At 44.3% G+C, this 22,382-nt stretch overlaps 1 protein-coding gene across 1 annotated transcript; it reads right to left on the bottom strand.

Annotated features, from left to right (window-relative positions):
* Positions 1–4,226: 4,226 nt before the first annotated feature.
* LOC5570202 (alpha-(1,6)-fucosyltransferase) lies at positions 4,227–21,362 on the bottom strand. Its single transcript, XM_001658942.2, has 3 exons — positions 19,239–21,362; positions 19,026–19,179; positions 4,227–5,106 (listed from the first exon to the last, which is right to left on the bottom strand). Exons 1-3 carry the CDS (start codon positions 20,315–20,317, stop codon positions 4,618–4,620), a joined length of 1,722 nt encoding a protein of 573 aa, XP_001658992.1. The 5' UTR covers positions 20,318–21,362; the 3' UTR covers positions 4,227–4,617.
* Positions 21,363–22,382: the final 1,020 nt, after the last annotated feature.

Raw genomic sequence — 22,382 nt, 5'->3', positions numbered from 1 at the left:
GGGACGCCAAAATACGTCACACATTTACTAAAATTTTAAAAAGATATATTTGATAAGGGCACCTTAAGTCACAGTTGCAAAGAAAATTCTGTAACGTAATAATGGAAAGTATAAACAATTCCTTATTCGCTTTCAATGGATGATACCAATACAAAATTTTAAAATTTATCAGTGGAGTTAGTATAGTTATTTGATAAATCTCTAATCTTCCTTGTATTTCTAATTGCCGTTAAAACTGGTTTAAGCATAAATCAAGTTTGCGGTGTTCAATTGGAGATTCATTTCGAGAAGAAATAAGGAAATATTCAAACAAACATGATAAGAAATATCAAATCTTTTTGGAAAAAACAACACCAAATAAAAATTCTATTGAGCGTGAACGAAATTAATTGCGTAACTTACTTAACAAAAGTTATAGCAATCTCACTGAATCGCTAGTTGAATTCACAAAAATCCTGAAATAATCTCTCACAGGGTTCTCAGAGGTATATAATTATCAAGAAAATCCTGAGCAGGAGTTTCACATTATGCAAGGTGTTTTTCCGACGGATTTCTTTTGTCCACTTCTCTAAAGCTGGACAGAATATTCAAAAAAAATTAAACATGAGCTAAAAAAAATCATATTGTTTTTTCAAGTATGAACATATTCTACACTGACTGACAATAGTTAGGTATTTTTTTTTCGAAAATGTGAAGATCATTTAGCACTGACCAATGTTAGATCTTACAATATAATGTACCTTACAATATCATTTGTAAAATCAATCCAAGTATCCTAGTACACGACACTGAATACGGCCTTACAGTTGAGGTCGAAATACGCGTATCTGTCAAAGGATACAAACTCTAGTGGAATTAAATGGTATAGTACTAAATTCGGTTTTTTTCATCTACTTATAGGTATTCTACTAAACAGCTCGAAGATTTATTATATTTTAATCTTTTTTAAATTTATCCAAAGGATTTGCCGAATTCGCTTCCATTTATTGGAAAACTGGAAACAGCTAAAAAAAATTATGTAGGATTGGAGCAGTGAAAGATGTCTTCGTGCTAGCAAGACTGCTCGATTCCCGGTCGGACCATTTTTGATTTTTTTTTCATGATTTTGTTCATTGATTATACAGATTGTTCAATGATTTTTCACCGAATCTTCAGCTGTTGAGATTACGGTGAAATTTCACCATAAGCCGATTTTTAAGTGTGTGAGCCCTCTCGCGGTGTAGAGGTAGCGCGCCCTATCTATTGAGTAGGGAGTCGTGAGTTAGATTCTCACCGAGAAGTCCTGTAACTTTTTTGCAAATTTCACTTCAATTTTTCCTTTTAATCCAATTGCGAAGTATATGCAATGTTTAGTTTAACGGTAGTTGTAATTATACAGTAGTGTTCATGTACACTTTTTATATTCATACTTTACAGTTTGAGCTGCATAGTTACTTGGGATGTTTTACGAAAACTTTAATCATATATGTACAAACTTGCATGATGAAAACAAAATTGACTTAAGGCGCCTAAAGGGAGGCTTGCCAAGGGCGTCGTGAGGCCACGCTACGGCTCTGATGATGAGGAACAACATTGACCAAAGGTGCAAATGCCATCGATATGAAAGGAACTGTATCCCGACTACTCACGAAACAGGAATCCAGGTAGCGGCCGTTTTCGTTTATCACGTGGTTGATCTGACCCAGAGTAGCAGTACTGTAACAATCAAAAAGATTGACAGCACCAACGTGAAGCGAAGACCGTTGATGATCGGGATATAGACTGCCCCAGACAAACCACAGTGAATCGGGGTCCATGTAATGTCTGGCAAGTTAAAATCGCCTAGAAAGATCTTTTTGTCAATAGGGGTGGCATATTCCGAGACGCAGCGATTGATAGTGCGTGTCGATGTAATCCACATTACGAGTCCGGTCCGGAGGGATACTACGCATAAATAAAGCTTGCGTTCACTAAGCTGAATAGCCACCCAAACTTGCTCCGTAGAAATCCAATAATCGTGTTCAGTTGACTTGCTTTAAGCCGGGAATGGACTCCTACAAGCACACCACCTCCAATCGTTTTACGGCTGTGATTCGCATTTCTATCGCAGAATACTTCATATCCCTCTACAAAAGTATAGCTCGACACTGTTCGAGAATCAAGCCACGTTTCGGTCAGGACTGTGACATCATAGTCTTGGTCCAAATAAATGATATTCATATAATATGTTAAGGTACCGCGGGGTAAGTGGGTAAATGGGGTAAGTGAAAACAATTGATATATTTTACTGAATATGTGAATTAACGTTTTAAACTCATGCGTAAATCTTTGAGGCCATTGAGAACATTACGATAGGTAAGAGATTTCTGAGATTTTTCAGCCATTTTTGCATAATAGAGCAAAACATTGTTAACCTGTCAACTGTTACTCCGTAACAAGTTGGCGGCGCACAATCTTATTCTAATATTTTCAGTGGAAAAAAGTTGCGGAAAATAATTTCCTGTACCACTTCTTAGTTGTCCTCTGTGACAGTTTCAAACTGCAATAAAAAAGTTTTAGAATTAATTCGACGTAGACCTAAAAATAACTAAATTTAAACACCGTCAATTTACTTATCAGGTGGGGCAAGTGAAAAGTTTATCATTAGAGATTGAATTTGTGTTTTCTCTTTAAGTAGCCATAAGTAAACATGGTTCGAAATTATCATAGAAAAACATAACGTGCTGATAATTCAAGAAACACTATACTCAAGCGTTAAAAGCTATTAGAAATCATGGAACTTCTCTAAAATATGTTGCTAAACATTACAATATTAATATGTCTACTTCGGGCAGCCAATTAAAAGGAAGGCGTTGACTGAAAAGTTGCAATATTAGAGAACACACGGGAATCTCGTGGAATGTCTATGTAAGCTAGTTCAAAACATAAAAATGGGGTATAGGTCTATCCACATAAAAAAAGATTCTAACTACGTTATTGAAGGATTCCGTTTGATTTCTCCCGAAGAGTTATCCGACGTCATATTCGACTTTCTCAAAAACAAATAACGAGCGGTGGAAATTCTACCGAGCAGAAATGCATTTGCTGTCCTATAATGTAAGAACTAACATTGGAAATGTTTCAGTTATAATGTTGTCGAATCATTTCAACTAACATAACTGAACAGAAGAAAATTCAAGTGAAAAGAATAACATTTTCTTTTTTTACATTTTACTTATGTTATTGTTCATTGGGAAGCCTTAACAAATGTTAAAGCTAATAGAAATCGTGAAAATAACTGTTTGTTTTTGAAAATATTGTTCAAAACAATAAACTTTTCACTTGCCCCCCCCCACTTTTGGGGCAAGTGAAAAGTAAGGAGACATTTTTCAAAAACTTTTTCTGTATTTTTTTCTTCAATTTTTCACAAAAATCAATTTCAGCATGCTGCTTATATTTGGTGGGAGTCAAGCTAAAAAATATACACGATGTCATTTGTTTCAATTTAAAGTCTCTAGAATTTGAAGAATCTCAACTATGCGAATTCCATTACCCACTTGCCCCACGGTACCTTATATGAATATATTATATTATATGTATTACCGTTCATTCCTTCAACATTTTGACGGATACTGTTTGTCGAGCAGCTGCAGCACTGGAAATGCGAATACTATCAGGTGCGGAAGCATTGGACTGCAGATGGTACTTGCCGACAGTCCGACTTCGACCGCTTTGATATGGACGAGGACAACTTACACATACTTTCAAACTCTTGAAGTTTGCGCTAACGTAAGAAGGGAACTTGCCACATCACTTATTGTTTTTACAATCGTAAAAAAATAAATAAAAATTACCTTTCTAGTCGACCAATTCCAGGCTCATTGTAGCCCAGCTGCGGGATGATGTACGACTGATTACACAATTTACTAACACTTGCATTCATCAGGTATCAGGTACCAGAAGCCGGCTTCAGAGGCTCCTGAGGGAAGACACGATTGAAGTCTCCCATGTAATCAAATGAGACGCTTTTAACCAACTATGCATTCCTCCTGTCTACATTCGTGGTATGTCCTAGTACACTTGAATCGTTAGCCCGTTTGTTTTCGATCGCGTTAATATGATCTCGTTGGTAAACTTGCATCGTGTCCGGCCGATATTCACTGCACTTCTATCTGCAGTCTATACAAAATATTCTTCTATTCCACTATCGAGACGAAACCCCAATTGTCAAAAAGGATGTGATCATAAAAAATATCGATTCCCAACAGTTTCATTTCAGTTTATATTACATAATTGCTTACTGCTCGTTCTGTCAGTTTTCAGTTTTGTATAAATTAATGTTTCTTACTTGGTTGGTAGGTCGTTTACAGTTTCGTGTGTTTCTTATTTTGCACATCTTGATTTGACATCGGTACTTCTTTCTCTCTCTATCATTTGACTTACACAAATAAATTAGTAAATCTAAAGGATTTTTGTTCTGAAATGTTCAATGTTCGGTAGAATTTGTTCTATTTAGGTAATCATCTCTCTTTCGACGGGTTCTTAGCTTAAACTTCAAAATATGTAATCATTTTACACCAGGTTCCCCTCCGCTGCTAACACACGATCTATCACATAGAAAAAATCAATTCACGTTACCGTTTTGACTGCGCCCGTTCCTTACTTCACGTTGGGGTACGTGGGCAGTTCCACGACTTCGATTTTATCGTTAACCTTAAACGATGGGAACAGACCCACCTGACCAGTTCGCACGTTCTTACCCTTGGAGTACCCATTCCAGTGGTTACCCGCCACGCCGATGAGGTCTCCCTTGCGCATGTGGATCTCGTCGTGATTTTTAGGGTTATGGGGCAGCACCACCTCCCGGTTGTGCGCATTTTGGCCACCGTAGTAGTAAATGTCGTCCAGCGATTTGAAACGGTTCGAGGCGTCCGGATACATGGTCTGCATGATCTCGTAGGCCACCCGGCAAACCTGCGAGCTGAACGTGCACACAAGATAGTCGCTCAGCGAGAGCAGATGGATGTCCAGGATGATGCCGTTCAGGGAGGAATCGGTGTAGCGGGTGGATACGGCAGCCACCTTCGCCACGTCCGGGTCACCGATGACCTCATAGTGCGGATACTTGGTTTTGGCTTCGTCAATCACCTGCGAAGGAAAAGGGATTGCTTGTTGTAATTGAAATGGAAATATGTATGAGAAAGGGGCTTTCTGGATTCAATATCCGGTCTGCCCAGGATCTTTTCGTAATTAAAGCTTCTCTGGGCATAAAGTATCATCATAGACATCGTACCTGCCATAAGATACTCGAATGCTGTATGCTCTGCTTCCAAAGGTATTATTATATTGCATCATAAACATATATTTCTCGCATAACTTGTGATTTCGCCCTAAAAGCCATTGGTAACCGAGTGTGTAGCTCCTTGTTTCTAAGCAAATGAATGGCCCAGGATGAAAACTATCACCATTGGGAGATAGATGAGTATTGGAAGGAGCAACGATCAAGATGCTCTTACCGACAAGGCTGTGCTGTCAACTGTGACGCACATCAGGCAACACGCGAAAGCATCACCTACTGTGATGGCGAAAAGCTTGTTAGCGCATCCAGCGCGCCATTCATCCCCACTCTCATTCATAAAGTGAAAGCGCCATTGAAGTGTGAACATCGTTTAGAATTCATTCTCGTTTTATTTCCGATTAATAAAGTTTATAAGTATTTCTACAGTATTCTCGTGTACTAGTTTCCGTTATTGAAAGACATTTCCAATAGGTTATGGTCCCGGCAGTATACTGAAAACTGTAGAACGGTATTTCCGGTAAAGTTGTGCTTCAATTTCGAAGATATTTTTTGGTTCGGTCGAGGCGTCGCGTGTGTGTGTGAAACAACATGGCGGACGTGAAGGTATCGTTCGAAAAGTTGAATGACAATAATTTCGCGGTGTGGAAGTTCAAGATGGAACTTTTTCTGGTGAAAGAAGAGCTATTCGCGGTTGTGGTGGAAGACAAGCCTGACGAGCCGTCGGCCGACTGGATCCTGAAGGATGGAAAAGCTCGTGCCATGATCGGTTTGGCTGTGGAAGACACGCAACTGGTCCACATCATCAGGAAGACGACTGCGAAGGAGATGTGGGACTCATTGAAGAAAATTCATGAGGAGTCGTCTCTTTCTTCGACTTTGCACGTGTTGCGGATGTTGTGCTCGATGCGGTTAGCAGAAGAAGACAACCTGCTGGAGCATCTGAATGGCATGACGGCATTGCACAACAAGCTCGAAGTGATGGGAGAGGGATTAAAGGACAGAGTGTTCATGGCGTTAATTCTTTCGAGCCTCCCGATGTCGTATGGTAGCCTAATCAATGTGATTGAGAGCCGACCGGAGGCGGAAGTGACTGTGGACTTTGTGAAAAGCAAATTGCGCGAAGAGTGGCGTCGCCGACAAGCGTGTGGGGGTGGTGTGGAGAGCAGTGAAAAAGCTCTGAAGACGATGAGTGGCAAAAACAAGTTCGAAAAGAAAAGTATTGTGTGCCATCATTGCCACCAACCAGGACACTTCCGGCGAGATTGTCCGAAGTTGAAAGAAAAGTCGGACAAAGTGAAGAAAGATACTGGGAAAGTGAACATGGCCGTGGAAGTTTCGAGCGGTGTGATGGAAATGTGTCTGGTAGCAGCGAGTCCGTGTGCCCCCGGAAAGTGGTATTTGGATTCCGGAGCGACGTCGCATATGACGAGTGACGTGAAGCTGCTGAGTGATGTGGATCGCAGTAAAAGCGTGGAAATATGCTTGGCCGATGGTACCCGCATCAAGTCCGGTGGTTCCGGAACCGGAAAAGTGGCATCGTTAACGGGAAGTGGAATCCAGATGAACGTTACGCTCAACGATGTGTACCACGTGCCGTCCCTCGCTGGTAATCTGCTGTCCGTAGGTAAGATTTGTGATCTTGGATACAGCGTTGTATTCGAGAAATCCGGCTGTCGAGTCCTACGTGACAAGGAAGTGATGCTGGTAGGCGAGCGAAGCGGGGGGTTATATCGTTTGAAGCAGTTCCCTGAGCAAGCACTGGCAACGACTGAGAACCATCCAGAATCGTGTGAGCATCTGTGGCATCGTCGGCTGGGTCATCGCGATCCGGAAGCAATAGCGAAAATAGTGCGACACGATTTGGGGTTCGGTCTGAAATTACAGAAATGTAATGTAAATTGCGTGTGTGGAGTTTGTTTGAAAGGGAAGATGAGTCGGATTTCGTTTCCGAAGCGATCCGAAAGTAATTCGTCAGCGGTTGGAAATTTAGTGCATTCGGACGTTGGTGGACCGATGGAAGTTGCCACACCCAGCGGCAATCGGTTCTATGTGACTCTAGTGGACGATTTCAGTGGTTACACGGTGGTATACCTGCTGAAGGCGAAGTCGGAAGTTGAACAAAAAGTGCGCGAGTATTGTAGTTTGGTGAAGAACCAGTTCGGCCGGTATCCTCGAATCATTCGTACGGATGGAGGAGGAGAATATTCGAGCACGGCGTTCAAGCGTTTCTTGGCTGAAAATGGTATCGTCTTGCAACAAACGGCACCGTATTCTCCGCAACAAAACGGTAAAGCGGAGAGGAAGAATCGGTACGAAGTTGAAATGGTTCGGTGTTTGCTTCTTGAGTCCGGTTTGAGCAAAAAGTATTGGGGTGAAGCGTTGAACACGGCGAACTATTTGCAAAATCGTCTTCCGTCGTCGGGTAAGGAAAAGACACCGTATGAGCTATGGCACGGTAAGAAACCGTCGTATGTCCATATTCGTATTTTCGGTTCGAAGGCGTACGTTCATGTGCCGAAGGAGAAACGGAGAAAATTAGATTCGAAGGCAGTGAAGTTGGTCTTCGTCGGGTACGCGGAAGGAAGGAAAGCATATCGTTTCCTGAACCCTGAGAACGATACGATTTTGATAAGCCGCGATGCGAAGTTCGTTGAAGTGCGTCAAGAAGAGGTGCCCAGCGGGCGTCAGGAGGAGTTTCCTGGGGAAGAAAACGAAGCATCAGTGATTCCTGAAAAGAAGAAAGAAGAAGTCGTTATATCGTTGGGGAAGAAGATTGAAGAAATCGATCCAGTACCTGAAGCAGAAGAAGGTAGCGATGAAGAAGAAGATGAAGACCTGGAAGAGTTGGACATGTCGGACTATTCAGTGTCATCAAGTGCAAGTTCGTTCCATGGTTTTCCGATGGAAGAAATCGCAAGAAGGTCTCGAAGGTCAACAAAAGGTGTACCTCCACGGCGGCTCATTGAGGAAATTTTCGTGGCAGGCACTCTTCCCCCAGAGGAGGAGATGGAGCCGAGAACGCTACAGGAGGCTTTGAGCTGTGAAAAGAGTGCTGAGTGGAGAAAAGCAATGGTTGAAGAGCTGCGATCTCACGAGGAGAACGGAACGTGGGAGCTGGTAGACCCGCCTGCTGGGCGAAAACCAGTAGGCTGCAAGTGGGTGTACAAAATCAAGCGAAACGCTGCTGGGGAAGCTGTGAAGTACAAGGCACGTCTGGTCGCCCAAGGATTCAATCAGAAGTATGGGCAAGACTATGATGAAGTGTTCGCGCCGGTTGTAAAGCAAACAACTTTGCGTACACTTCTGGCCATCGCTTCGAAACGGAACCTGGTGCTGAAGCATTTCGATGTGAAGACCGCATATTTGTACGGAAAGCTGGAAGAGGAGCTCTATATGCGGCAACCAAGTGGCTTCGTGATTAAAGGCAAAGAGCAGCAGGTGTGTAAGCTGGTGAAAAGCATTTACGGGTTGAAACAATCTGCTCGTTGTTGGAATCATCGTCTTCACGCCTTCCTCCAAAGTTTGAAGTTCAAACAGAGCCGAGCTGATCCGTGTTTTTACACGAAAGTGGTCAACGGAAAGCGATTGTATTTGCTTGTCTACGTCGACGATATTTTGCTGGGCTGCGAAAGCGAGGAGGAGATCGAAAAGATCTATGCTGCCCTGAGCAAGGAGTTCGAGATGGCCAACCTGGGAGATGCCAACTATTTCCTGGGAATGGAAATCCGGAAAGAAGGTGGTAAGTACGGTATTTCGCTGGAGAACTACATAGACCGCGTTGCTGGCAGATTTGGTTTGATCGATGCCAAGTGCGCGAAAACCCCGATGGAAGATGGATTCGTCAAGACCAGGGAGGAGAGTCCACCACTGAAATCGAATGGCCAGTACAGGAGTCTAGTGGGAGCGTTGCTGTATATCGCCGTCTGTGCGAGACCCGATATTGCTGCAAGTGTGTCGATTTTGGGACGATGCGTATGTGCACCGACTGAAGCCGATTGGGTGGCAGCCAAACGTGTGGTGCGCTACCTGAAAGGGACGAAGGATTGGCAGTTAAGATACGGAGACTCTGAAGGTAAGCTTGTTGGATACTCGGACGCGGACTGGGCGGGCGATTTGAAGTCTCGCAAGTCTACAAGTGGTATCGTATTCATGTATGCCGGAGGAGCGATTTCGTGGACAAGCCGTCTGCAAGATTTCGTCACACTCTCGTCGATGGAATCGGAATACGTGGCGTTGAGCGAGGCGAGCCAAGAGGCTGTTTGGCTTCTGAATTTGTTTGAGGACTTCGGTGAGCCAACGTTCAAGCCGGTGACACTCTGGGAAGATAACCAGAGCTGCATCAAGTTTGTCAGTTCGGAACGGACAACGAAGCGATCGAGGCACATCGAGACTCGTCAGTGTTTCGTGAAGGAGCTATGCGAAGCAAGAGTTTTGGAGCTGCTTTACTGTTCCACAGAGGAGATGGTTGCGGATATACTCACCAAGGCACTTGGGCAGGTGAAGCTTCGGAAGTTCGCTGGTTTGCTCGGTTTGGCCGGCGGAGATCGTTGAGGAGGAGTATTGGAAGGAGCAACGATCAAGATGCTCTTACCGACAAGGCTGTGCTGTCAACTGTGACGCACATCAGGCAACACGCGAAAGCATCACCTACTGTGATGGCGAAAAGCTTGTTAGCGCATCCAGCGCGCCATTCATCCCCACTCTCATTCATAAAGTGAAAGCGCCATTGAAGTGTGAACATCGTTTAGAATTCATTCTCGTTTTATTTCCGATTAATAAAGTTTATAAGTATTTCTACAGTATTCTCGTGTACTAGTTTCCGTTATTGAAAGACATTTCCAATAATGAGGGTCTTCTCTTTATCTTAGCATTGTTGAACAACATGTAAATTGTTACCGAAGCCGTTAACAATTTGGCAACAAACTTTCATGTCCGCCAATACTAACATAGACTGTGAAACTATGCATGTAGTACCTTTGAAGGGGATTAGACAAATAAATTTCGGTTTATTTGTCTATCCCCATCCAATATTGTTATCACTAACGCTACCCGGCTCACACCCCTACCACTTGAGAGCGAAATCACCGAGGGCAACCCCACATCCGGGGCGAAGAGATGCAGAGATAAAGAGGAGAGAGGAGAAAGGGTGTAAGGATGAAAAAGTGAGTTGGCAGGGCAGTTGGGTCTGGACCGTCAACCGATCAAGACGAGGCGCTGGAAAATTAAGAAGAACCCATCCTGTAAGGAAAGTGAAAAAGTTGAAATTGTGCGAAAGCGAGGATAGGCCCGAAGTCCGGCTTCAACGAGTGGAGCAAAGATTGCGACTCCAGCTTTTCCAGTCCAGAGCTCCGAAGTCCTACCCCACGCCGTCCAAACTGGGGACGGGGACTACTGCTGAAGGCGGAATATTCTACCGTTTATCACTCCACGCCACGTGTTCTTGGGTCAACTCGGCCTACTGGTGGTGTGCTGAAGAACTGGAGCCTGGTTCCGGATTATCAATCCCGGCTGGACGCCCAATAGCGTCCCGTGGTGACCTTCCAAACCCGGCGTAGCAATTCTCCGCCATTCCGAGTAGCTTCAGGTGCCACGTGGCGAAACCACCCCAAGAAACCGAGCGTTGCGAGACCAGTGAGACCCGGCAAGGCGACGATCGGCACTGTATCCCACCCCTTTGCCAAAGACGAGCGACCCCGGCTACTCCAGGCGGGAGAACAGCTGGATTCTGGCCATCTCCAGTACAGCAACGACCCACCGTTCGGATGAACTGACCCGTATATCCAGGGTAAACCCCCGAAATATTTTCATGGTTCCGTAGTTCATTCTAATATAATATCATCATTTACACCTTCCCTTGTTTAACTCACCCCACCTTACATTATTCTGTGTCTTTTGTTCTTTTTCTCATTCTTCTTTGTTCTTTGTTCCATTCTACTTGCATAGGAATCCTCCCCAGCTATTCATATGCTTATTCGGGTTCATAGTAATCAGTCAGCGTAACCTATACAAGGGCCAAAAATTGCATGTATAAAATATATTTCGTCAAATATCATCTAAAGGAGTAGAGATATCGCAATTTTGAGGTGATTTTTGCCCTTAAGGGTCCTAAAATCACAAAAACAAGCTGAAAAGCATACCCAATTTTATCAGAGTTCACTTAAATGGGAAAATTGCACTTACGCCCTTTGCGCCACCTCTAAACCTTCACCGAAAATTCTCATTTTTTCACAGGATGTTATTTTGGGACTGATGATCATTTTCCACTTTGTAAATCCTGACTACGGAAGATTTTTGGAAATAAGCCCCACCCTAATGGGGTACTGCAGGGCATTTTTCAACAGCCTACTTGATGGCAAGACGAAGTTTGCCGGGACCACTAGTTGAAAATAAAGTTACAGCTTGATGATTGGTTTGAAACTTACTGAGCAGGGAAACAATTTGCAATTTATAGTCCTTCTGGTTGTTGATTCGGTTGCTATGGTTTCCTAGACTACGACGAAAACTTTAGTCCGACATAGCCAAGGGTGGAGGGCGGCTGTCAAATGGGAGTAAAATTGAAAAGCCGCCAACCTAGTCCAGAACCAGTTTTAAGGCTTAACGCGGAAAAGTAAAAAATATTGTTCACAAAATTACAGGTAATAAATGCGCTTGAAAGATATTGTTTGCAAGCAGTTATTTGCTACGTGCTACTGCAGTGCGCTGTTGGCAATTTAATCAGCAAATTCGGCGTAATTCCCAAAATAGATGTTTTCTAGAAAATCGATTACGCCTTCACCATTGTTTGGTCGAAATTTTGTATGGTTGTTTACTTTTTAGAACCAGCGACACGTAGGGGTAGCAGTAAAGAGCCGCCAGTTCCACCCTTGGACATACCATGTTTGGTTGACAGCCATTGGAATTGGCTGACATCCAGGTATTTCGTGAACAGGTCAGCCAGTTGATCACGAGTGCCTATGGGTTCGATGTTGAATGTATCTCTCTAGACCAGGTCCCGGATGAAGTGATGTTTCACCTCGATGTGTTTGGTCTTTTGTTTTCTAGGTTCTTGGCCATGCACACACAGCCGCGATCGTCCTCAAAAATTGTCGACGGATTGGCAACAACGTGCAGGTCCTCCAGAATGCCTTCTGCTGCCGCCGCACTGAGAGCGACGTACTCAGCTTCGCTTGAAGACAACGACACGGTAGATTGCTTCTTGCTGCTACACGAGACGGTGCACCCATACACCTTGAAGATGGATCCGCTTAACGACTTGCGATCCTCAAGGTCGGCCGCCCAGTCGACATCAGCATAGCCGACTAGCGCTTCTGCTTCGCTGTTTCGTCGGAATTCGAGACCTAGCGATTTGATCCCGCTCAAGTACCGCACCACTCGGTTTAGAGCATTCCAGTGTGCAGTACAAGAATCCTGCTGGAACCGTCCAAGATAGCCGACCGGGTAGCACAGATCCGGCCTGATACAGAGCATGATGTACATCAGGCTACCGAGCAGTTCCCGATAGGGTTCAACGGCAATAGGCCCACCACGTGATACTTGGAGACCCTTCTCCATCGGAGTCCTAATCGGATTGCACCCGTTCATCCCGAAGCGATTTCTATGCTCGTTTCCTTTGACAGCCGCAGGAACCCTTCACTACGGTTGTAGCCGATCCGTATCCTGAGAAAATGCCGCAACTTACTGTAATCGGTCATTTGGAACACGGACGCCAGCTTCTTCTTGATCAATCTGATGGTGCTCAGGTTTCTTCTGACAATCAGCAGATCGTCATGAAGAAAAGCGGAAATCTTTGGACGAATCTACTCCAACAATGAAAAATATTGATTTTCATGACTAAACTATTGAAAAATGGATAAATATCGAGGCATGTCTTATTTTCCATAGAAAAGCACATTTTTCTTGTGTATTTCTATCACAGACATCATTGAGCGATATCTTAGCCACTTTCTATCACAGACATCATTGAGCGATATCTTAGCCACCTTCGTCATGCAAAGGGAAACGCCCCTTTCGGTCTTCTTCTTGCTCCTCTTCATTGCGTCTTTTTCAAACTCCAATCAGCCACGCTCGCATCAGTCAATCGTCGACCAGCAACCGGAGAAGGACTCCTATAGGAATAAATTTTACACGTTCGTCGCTGCTGCTGCTGTTTATTCCTAAGCTAAAAGCTGCGGGTTCCGTGAAATTGCTCATCATGGCCATGGACATCCAGCTAGCCCATCGAATTCGTGGAGAACGCGTCCAGAAACCTCGAGAATTGCCGTCGGAGGAGTGAGCAAACCATCGACAACAAGGATGGAAGAGGAAGCACAAAATTACCGACCGCATTTTAATTCAATCGTCTTCGGTAATCTTTCGGTGTGTTTCTGTCTAACAATGGAATGAAAACCCAGTTCGATCGACGGTGACTACCCTCAACCGTCCTTTTCAGGACCACAATTTAATTTTTTAAGAGTTATGAGAATTTTGCACCGTGAAGAGCCTCATTACTGGTGATTGGATGTGATTGATTTAGATTTCGGTCAGTCATTTGCATGCAATAACTCATCATGGCTAAATAATGCTTGTCGAGAATCTCAGTGCCAAGAAATAAATTTCCTATTATGCGCGCGCGGGGCAATTGTCGACAGTGTGTGCATGACTTGGATAAATTGCATGAAGAATCCATCCCGGTTTGACTCGCATTTAGAGATGATTGAATAATGCCGTTGTCGTCGTCGCTTCCTACTTGCATGCTAGAGTGATCAATATCAACTTGTAGAACAAAGAGCTGAAGCTGAAGTTTTGATTTGGTAAGAAATTGTCGATCGAATCGAAATACGCACACAGAGAAGACTGCAAAAAATGCTACCGTTGCCCGACCCGAGCAACGGGAGCCTATGTAAAACTTTGTTTGCCATTTCACTCCGTTGAATACTAACTATCCGAAATTATAATTGATAGCTTAATAAATTGTAATCAAATGTGGCCCTGAAAAGGGCCGTTGTTTGAAATTGTGCTTCAATGCAATTTAAGCGCGTTCGCCACGGATACGACGAGCCAGCTGGATGTCCTCTGGCATGATGGTGACACGCTTGGCGTGGCCGAGCTCTGGAATCGCAGATCAGTCTTAAGGCGAAGTAGGCCGTCATTGAAATTTGTACGCGTCGTTGATGATTGTTGCTAATTCATCTCACGATTTCGAATCAAAGAAAATCAGTTGGTTTTGCACTGACACAGCTGAAAAAGTATCAGCATACTTTATGCATGTTAGCGCGTACAGTGATACTTTTTCAAGTCAATATTGATGAGCAGAGTGATGTTAATGGTTCAACGGTTTATTGACAAGTGATAACAGAACATAGCTTTAAGTAACTAACTAACTTATTCATAGCCTACTAATCTAGGGTTTGCTTCTTAACACCCCCTCTCAAACCTAGTGCATGGCGATGCTTCTTGAATACATCCGTTGGTAAACCTTTGGTAAAAAGATCGGCGACCTGGTCCCCGCTTGGAATGTACTGCACCTCGATTTATTGGTTTTCAATGCGTTCTCGAATGAAGTTATAACGAATGTCAATGTGCTTGAGTCGTTTCTGGTCCCTTGGTTCTTTTGCTATTTGAATACAGGACTGGTTGTCTTCGTAGATGATTAAAGGTGAATCCAGCTGAACTCCAAATTCCGTAACGAGATTACGAAGCCAAACCGCTTCACATGTTGCTTGGCTCAGTGACACGTATTCCGCCTCGGTTGAGGATAGCGACACCGTAGGTTGCTTGCGTGTAACCCATGTTACTGCGTTGCCGAACATTTTGAAGCAGAAACCAGATGTTGATCTTCTGTCATTTATATCGCTGCCCCAATCTGCATCCGCAAATCCAATGAGTGGGACGTCCTTGCTACGATGGTAGACGAGCGAGATGTCTTTCGTTCCTTGAAGGTATCGTACAACTCGTTTGTGGGCTTTCCAGTGTTCTTCTGATGGTGTATTCTGGAAACGACTGAGGACATTCACCGCCGCACATATATCTGGACGTGATGACAACATTAGGTACGTAAGGCAACCCGTCAATTCTCGATAGGGACATCTGTATGGTTCCTGATCCTCTTGCAGCTGTACCAACTTGGCATTTGGCTCCAGCGGCGTGGAAACCGGTTTGCATGATTCCATCCCAAATCGCTTCAACAGATCGAGAACATATTTAGTTTGATTGATGCATAACGTACCTTGCTTTCTGTTGTGTGCAATGCGCAGGCCCAAGAAATGATTCAGCTCTTGAAGATCAACCATGTCGAATTCAGCGGCCAAATTCTTCTTGATGTGTGATAACTGTTCCAAGGGATCGGACGCCAGAATAATATCTTCTACGTATAGAACAACGTAGATGCGGACCTTTTCTCCGGTGTACGTGTAGAGGCAACTATCGTACTTCGAACGTTGAAATCCAAGCTTCACCATAAATTTGTGGAACCGCTCATTCCAGCTCCGAGGCGCCTGCTTTAAACCGTATAGCGATTTGTTGAGTTTGCAGACCATCTTCCCCCTCTCAAATCCTGGCGGTTGCTTCATATAAACAGTTTCCTTCAAGTTACCGTTCAAAAATGCAGTTCGTACGTCCATTTGGTGTAGATGCAAATTCCTTTGAACAGCAACGGACAGCAGCGCACGAACGGTACTCATTCGAACCACCGGAGCATATGTTTCCCGATAGTCCATCCCATATCGCTGCGAGCATCCTTTTGCGACCAGCCGTGCTTTGTATCGGCTAATCGAATTATCGTCGTTGTATTTGATCTTTAACACCCATTTACACGGCATTGCTCGGCAGCCATCTGGAAGATCTACCAAATCCCAGGTATGGTTCTTCTCCAGCGATTTGAGTTTATCGTTGATCGCTAGCTGCCATTCAGGCCAGTCGTCTCGCTTCTTTGCCTCGTCGATCGTTTCAGGAAGATTCTGAATATAGCTTTCAGCATTTAATGCAAACGCTCCGTACAAATGATAATCGGAAAATCTATCCGGCTGCTTTCGCTTCCTTTCGGTTCGTCTTACTGCTCTAATTTCTTCCTGCTCTACTTCTCCATTTTCCTCTTCTGATAATGATTCGTACACATCGTTGTCTTCCTCTTCTTCTTCAAGTATTCTTACTTCCTCAACTACTTCGTTCTCAGCCGGCGCAATTTCCCTATCGGACACTAGGTGGTCCGACGTGTAGATGGACGCTAATTTGGGTTTCGGTTCTTCGATGATGACATCCCGTGAGACCACAACTTGTCGCTTCTCGGAATCCCACAGCCTGTATCCGTTTACAGCGTATCCGACAAAATAGCACACCTTGCTTTTGTCATCCAGCTTGCTTCTTTTCTCCTTCGGAACGTGCATAAATCCTTTGCTTCCAAATACACGCATGTTGGACACGTTAGGCTTACGTCCATACCATTTCTCAAAAGGGGTCACTGATTCTTGTAACGCTGACGTAGGACTTCTATTGATCACGAAAACAGCAGCATGTACGGCTTCGTTCCACATATATCGTTTGAATCCAGAATCGTCTAACATTGCACGGGATCGTTCCATAATGGACCGATGCACGAGTTCACTAATTTGACATTTGAGCGGTGCCGAATTCACTGGTTTCCATGGCCACATAAATAACACGGCACCGCTCAAACGTCAAATAATGAACTCGTGCATTGGTCCATTGTGCGATTCATGCGCTCCGCAATACCATTTTGCTGTGGCGTATAAGGCGCTGTTGTCTCCATCACGATCCCTTTGGTTTCGCAAAACTGGATGAAGCCTTCGTTGACATATTCCCCACCATTGTCACAGCGAACTCGTGCTACCCTGCGCTCGAAATGTGCTTCTGCCATCGCCGAATATTTCTTGAACATTGCTAGAACATCGCTCTTCGTCTTGATCACATACACCGCCGTGAAGTGGGTGAAATCGTCGATGAAACTGACGAACATTTTTCCTCCATCCCAAGCGGCTGGCTGGAACGGTCCACAAACGTCGGTGTGTATCAACTCCAATGGACGACTTGATCTAGCTCGCGGTGTGTTTGAAAATGGCAATTTAACCTGCTTCGCTTTCATGCACGATTCACATATTTCGCTTGATTCCAGGTTCTTCTCGATGTCCAGGCCGTCCACCATGTTGCATCGAACCAACTTCGCCAGACCGGAGTTTCCAATGTGACCATAACGCCGATGCCACAGAATTCTTTGCGTTTTGGAATCGGTAGCTAGAGCCGACTCGCTTGGTGGAATCCACTCGACGTCAAGCTCGTAGCCGTGCAGACTCGTGAACCATCAGTCTTGGTGATAAACGCTTCATCGCGTGTGAAGGTAGTACGCATTCCACGTTCTCCGATTTTCTTCACAGAAAACAGATTCATGGTTAAATCCGGAACATACAGAACATCGTAGACGACGCATCGCAGTTGCTTATCACCCACAGCAGCAAGCATTCGCACCTCCCCAGCATACTCACTCACCAACTGATGTCCGGATTTTGCCACTGTAATAACCACCGGTTGTTCCAGGCGATACACATTGCTGAGGTACTTGCGATCTCCAACCATATGCTCTGATGCGCCACTATCGAGTATCCAGCGGAATTTTCCGCCACACGTGCTATTCGAGTCGTTGATACTTACAAATGCGATGTCATGTTGCGTGTCTGCCGAAGTGGCGTAGCCAACAAAATGAACAAAATATTTCTATAGGAATATTAGGGGTCTTGAGAAGAAAAAAAAATACCAGCATACACAAAAATCCCCTTTTTCAAGCCCCCCTTTTCCTACTTACGTCCAAATAATAAATTGTTCATGTTGAATATTGCAATACTAAATTAGGGAGTTGATGCCGGTTATGGACCCTTTGCGTATTATGGACCCCCCACAGAAAAACATAAAATTAACGCTCAAAGCAACTTTATTCCTATGAAAATCCACCGGGGGAACTTCGATTACATTGTTAATCAGCATTTTCAGGCAAAATATTTGGTTTGAGACGCATAAATACAGATATTTGAACAGTTTTGTAAATGAAACCACACAAGAGGGTCCATAATACGCATTTCCAGGTGGGTCCATAATAGGCTCGTCGGCAGCGAGCCGGATTACATGGGAATCAAATGGAGGGTCCATAATACGCAACGTCAAATTTGTAAACAATCCTATTATGGACCCCGGGAGGGTCCATAATAGGCATTCGGACAACAGTTTTTCAAATGCATATTTCGCTGGAAAAATCGAATGATTTTGTATGTTTCATAGACGTACTATGAAGTAAAGACATTGAATTTGTTGTTAGACTCCACAAAACGTATATGCGTCTGAGATATCATTGCGGAAAAGCGTCTAGAATGAATTTCAGCTACTAAGGGGTCCATTACTAGCATTGAAACCCTATCTCAAATTTATGTATAAAAACTGTAAAACAAGTTGAAAAACACACTCCGGATAATCGAGTCCGACCTGTTCACTTCCCATCTCGATATTCCGTATCTCAATATCGAGTTTGGAACCATATTGAATGTTTTCATGGCTACTTCGATGGTCAGTTTGGCTCACAGTTGCACTGATTTTGTGTTCTATATTTATCTTCATAATCGATGGTCCCTTCAATATCAAGTTAGGCATATGAAATTAACTGAGCGTTATGTCCACAAGGAATTCCAAATTTTAAAATTTCCTCGTAATAAATGAATATAACCATAAATGATCGTCCTCATGCAAACTAAACCTGTAAACTATTATTGTATGCGCACTATTCAAATCTTACCTTCGGATCGTCACTTGCGATAAAAACTCGACGCTTGTCGATGGCTTCCACCATTTCCACCTGGTCGTAGTAGTCGTCGACCGCTTGCATGTACTCCTCAATTCCGTGGAATGCCGCTTCCGTCCCAACCTTATCGGTGCGCCTCACGTGGACCCTAAAAGAGTAATAATAAGTTATGGCAAGGCGATTCTACATAATATAACGACAACGTACCCAACGATCGGCTTCTTGAAGCCCAGCTTCTCGATTCCGTTCTCGAGCATCTGCCGCGTTTCGCCGGTCGGCTTGAGCAGGTACTTCAGAAACTGTCCGATCCACCACACGATGGGATCGCCGTGCAGCTTGATCAACCGCGGTGCCAAATCGGCCGGAATGGCCAACGGCAGATAGGGCGGCCGCGGGTTTAGCGAGTCTATGATAGGCACGGTTAGGACTTGCGTTTCCGGTGTTCCAGGCCAGCTGGCATGCGTGGCCCCGTCCGCACTCAGGCAGGTATCGGAGATGGGCTGGAACACTTCTTCCCAGCCGGCTTTGTGGTAGCGCCAGCCTTTCGATTTCAAGACCAGAGTTCGCTCGGTGGCGTAGGCCATGATGAAGCAGTAGACCACGTGGTGGAGTTGGCATCCATAGCCGCAGCCTTTGTTCAGGCGGCAGATTAGCTTCCGGGCCGAGTTGCAGTCCTCGGGGTTCTGCAGGTGAGTCAGCCGCTTCTGGACCAGATCGCTGAGATCTTTGGACTCCTTGTAGCGCCAGAACTCGTACCCATCGCTGGCCCGCATCTGGTTGATGTCGTTTAGGAGGGAACGCTTGTGTTCGGCTGCCAGGGCCAGGAAGTTCTCCGCCGGAGCGTAGATTTCCGGGGTATTGCGACGTGCGGTTTTGGCCAGTTTGGCCGTTTCGGAATGTAACAGATTCCACAGCTCTTGGGCATTGCTGTAAACTCGGCGGCGCAGCTGTTCGTATTCGAGCGAGGGGACACCCTTGAACCGGCCGGCACCGGCGCCCTGGATTTGGAGCTTGTTGCCCAGCTCATCAACGAACTTCTGTTTCCGGTTGTACGACTGATCGCTGAGGTATTCGTCTATCAGGCCACGCAACTCCTGGTCGACCTGTTTGGACTTTTCGAGGTATGTTAGGGCCTGGTTCAGTCGACGGATGGCGTCATCGCTGTCGCTAGAGCTTCCGGTATTGAGCTTCGAGTAGAACACCAGGACCAATATCACCCAAACGGAAATGAAGCCAATCAGGACTCGAACCCAGGTGTTCAGTCCCATCAGCTGCCGTAGAATCATGGCTTTGCAGCTGTAAGTATCGCAGTAGGCAATGGAAAGTATAGATCGAAGTTGGCTTTGCTGTTTCCTTCTTCGTAGTTTCTTGTTTTTCGCTATGTAATCTGCTTCGCAAGATAGGATCCAGGTCCAGCTTAATTCCTAATGCGATTTAGTTCCATATCGTATGCCTATTCTACACAGCAGCAAGCAGTGTTTCCAAAGGGTGACGTGTTCTATCGCCGCGTGTATTTTTGATTGTGCAAACAGAGATTAGAGACTATTATTTGTGTTATTCTGACCGAGAGTGAAGCCAGAATAGTGGATTTCCCGTAGTAGCAAACCAACTCGTTCGATTCACTGTGTTCAACACCATAATCGATGCAGAAGCGCGTTTCCCGCCACAGCTTATTTCGCACTCGACATCAAAGTTGGCCACGAAATTATTCTATTCAGAAAGATTAGTTCCACTTGCGTTCCATCAGTACGGTATCATCGTCACTATGGAGATAATAGTGAATGGAATGAAAATGCAGCAAGCCATGAATATCTGACCAGTGTTGACCGAATCACACCACAGCGCGAATTTGTTTCTCACTCACTCGCTCAGTCTATTGTTATTTAAATTATTATTTGTATGAATGGACTCTGCCACCAACAAATCTTTCCTCCCCCGCTTCGCGTTTAGAATAGCTTCACATCACTTTTTTTTCTCCGCATAGGTACACACTTCGAATCCAATCAATGTCATACAACTCGCTTTTTCACCATCAATGAAGAATGATCGCAGCAACCTATGGACACTCATTCAATGAAACGAATCACTGAAATGGGTTTCACCCATAATGGACACGAATTTTGTTGATAAGATTAAATGTTTTTCCACGGCTTGCTTTGATTGGAAGAAAACCTTCACAAAACTCCCTTCGAAACGAACGGGACATTCACTGACTGACACTAGCTCACTTTCAATCAGTTCGAACGGGACTCTGATTCTGCTCATCCTCGGCTCACCTCATCGAAGCAGGCCAGGCAGCATAAAAATTTTCACCTCACCTTGTTCGCCCACTCGCGAGATGGGCTGTAAACAAAAATGAATGAGCTGTCAAGAAGCAGCCCGAACGCTAAAAACGGGTAGCACAGCTTGTGTGCCAAATATATATTAAACTTACAAGAATGCTGGTCAACACACTAATTTGATGGCCAGAAATTTTCCATAGGCGGCATCCACAAATTACGTAACGCTCTAGGGGGAGGGGGGGAGTAGGCTCAAGCGTTACGGCTCATACAAAAATTTATAAATTTTCATCCAAAAAGCGTTACGGAGGGGGGAGGGGGTCAAAAATGTCCAATTTTAGCGTTACGTAATAAATGGACGCCGCCATATGCATATGCGGTTCAATGTTGAAAAGCACTGAACAACGCATTTTTCTTCGATAAAAAATTATGATCAAAATGGCAAGCAGTAAGCAAGTGGTACGCAATTTTAGCGTGCAATGTCGACTTGTGATCATCATAAAATGCAAGATCGACAATTGAAAAGGCCACAATTACAAAAAGTAAACAGAGATGGAACGCAATCATGTTTTGTCAAACAAAGAATCATACACTGAGAACAGCGTTGCGGTTGAAAATACTATATTAGAGGGTTTAATTAAATACACAACGCCACTTGATTTGTGCAGACTAAATTCGCATTTATTTAGAATATTTTGTGGATTAAATTTTACCATGGCACCATTTGTATAGTAAAAATTACTATATCATGGTTAAAAACTTGTAGCAGACCAGAATCGAGCCGAGGATCTGGCGATTGCCAAGCGCGAACGCTAGCCGCTCGGCTATCGACGCGGTTGGATGGAGAGGGAACAAAACGTAAATAAAAAGCGTTCATGATAGTTCAATCGTGGTTGGAATAGTAAATTTAAAAACACGTTCATGGTTCTCATTACTGCAATGCTTGTTTCAGTGTACATTGCAGAAATTGTTCTCAATGGATTTCGAAGCAATCAGAGCAAGCGAAAAAAAAGCATCGCATCTGTGTCGGTTCATGATCGACAATGTTTCGCATGATGTTACAAGCTTGATA

Source organism: Aedes aegypti, chromosome 3 (assembly GCF_002204515.2).
Source record: "Aedes aegypti strain LVP_AGWG chromosome 3, AaegL5.0 Primary Assembly, whole genome shotgun sequence".
In the NCBI taxonomy this organism is placed as follows: domain Eukaryota; kingdom Metazoa; phylum Arthropoda; class Insecta; order Diptera; family Culicidae; genus Aedes; species Aedes aegypti.
Note: the sequence above shows the minus strand (reverse complement) of the source record. Positions and strands in the feature narration are given on the sequence as shown.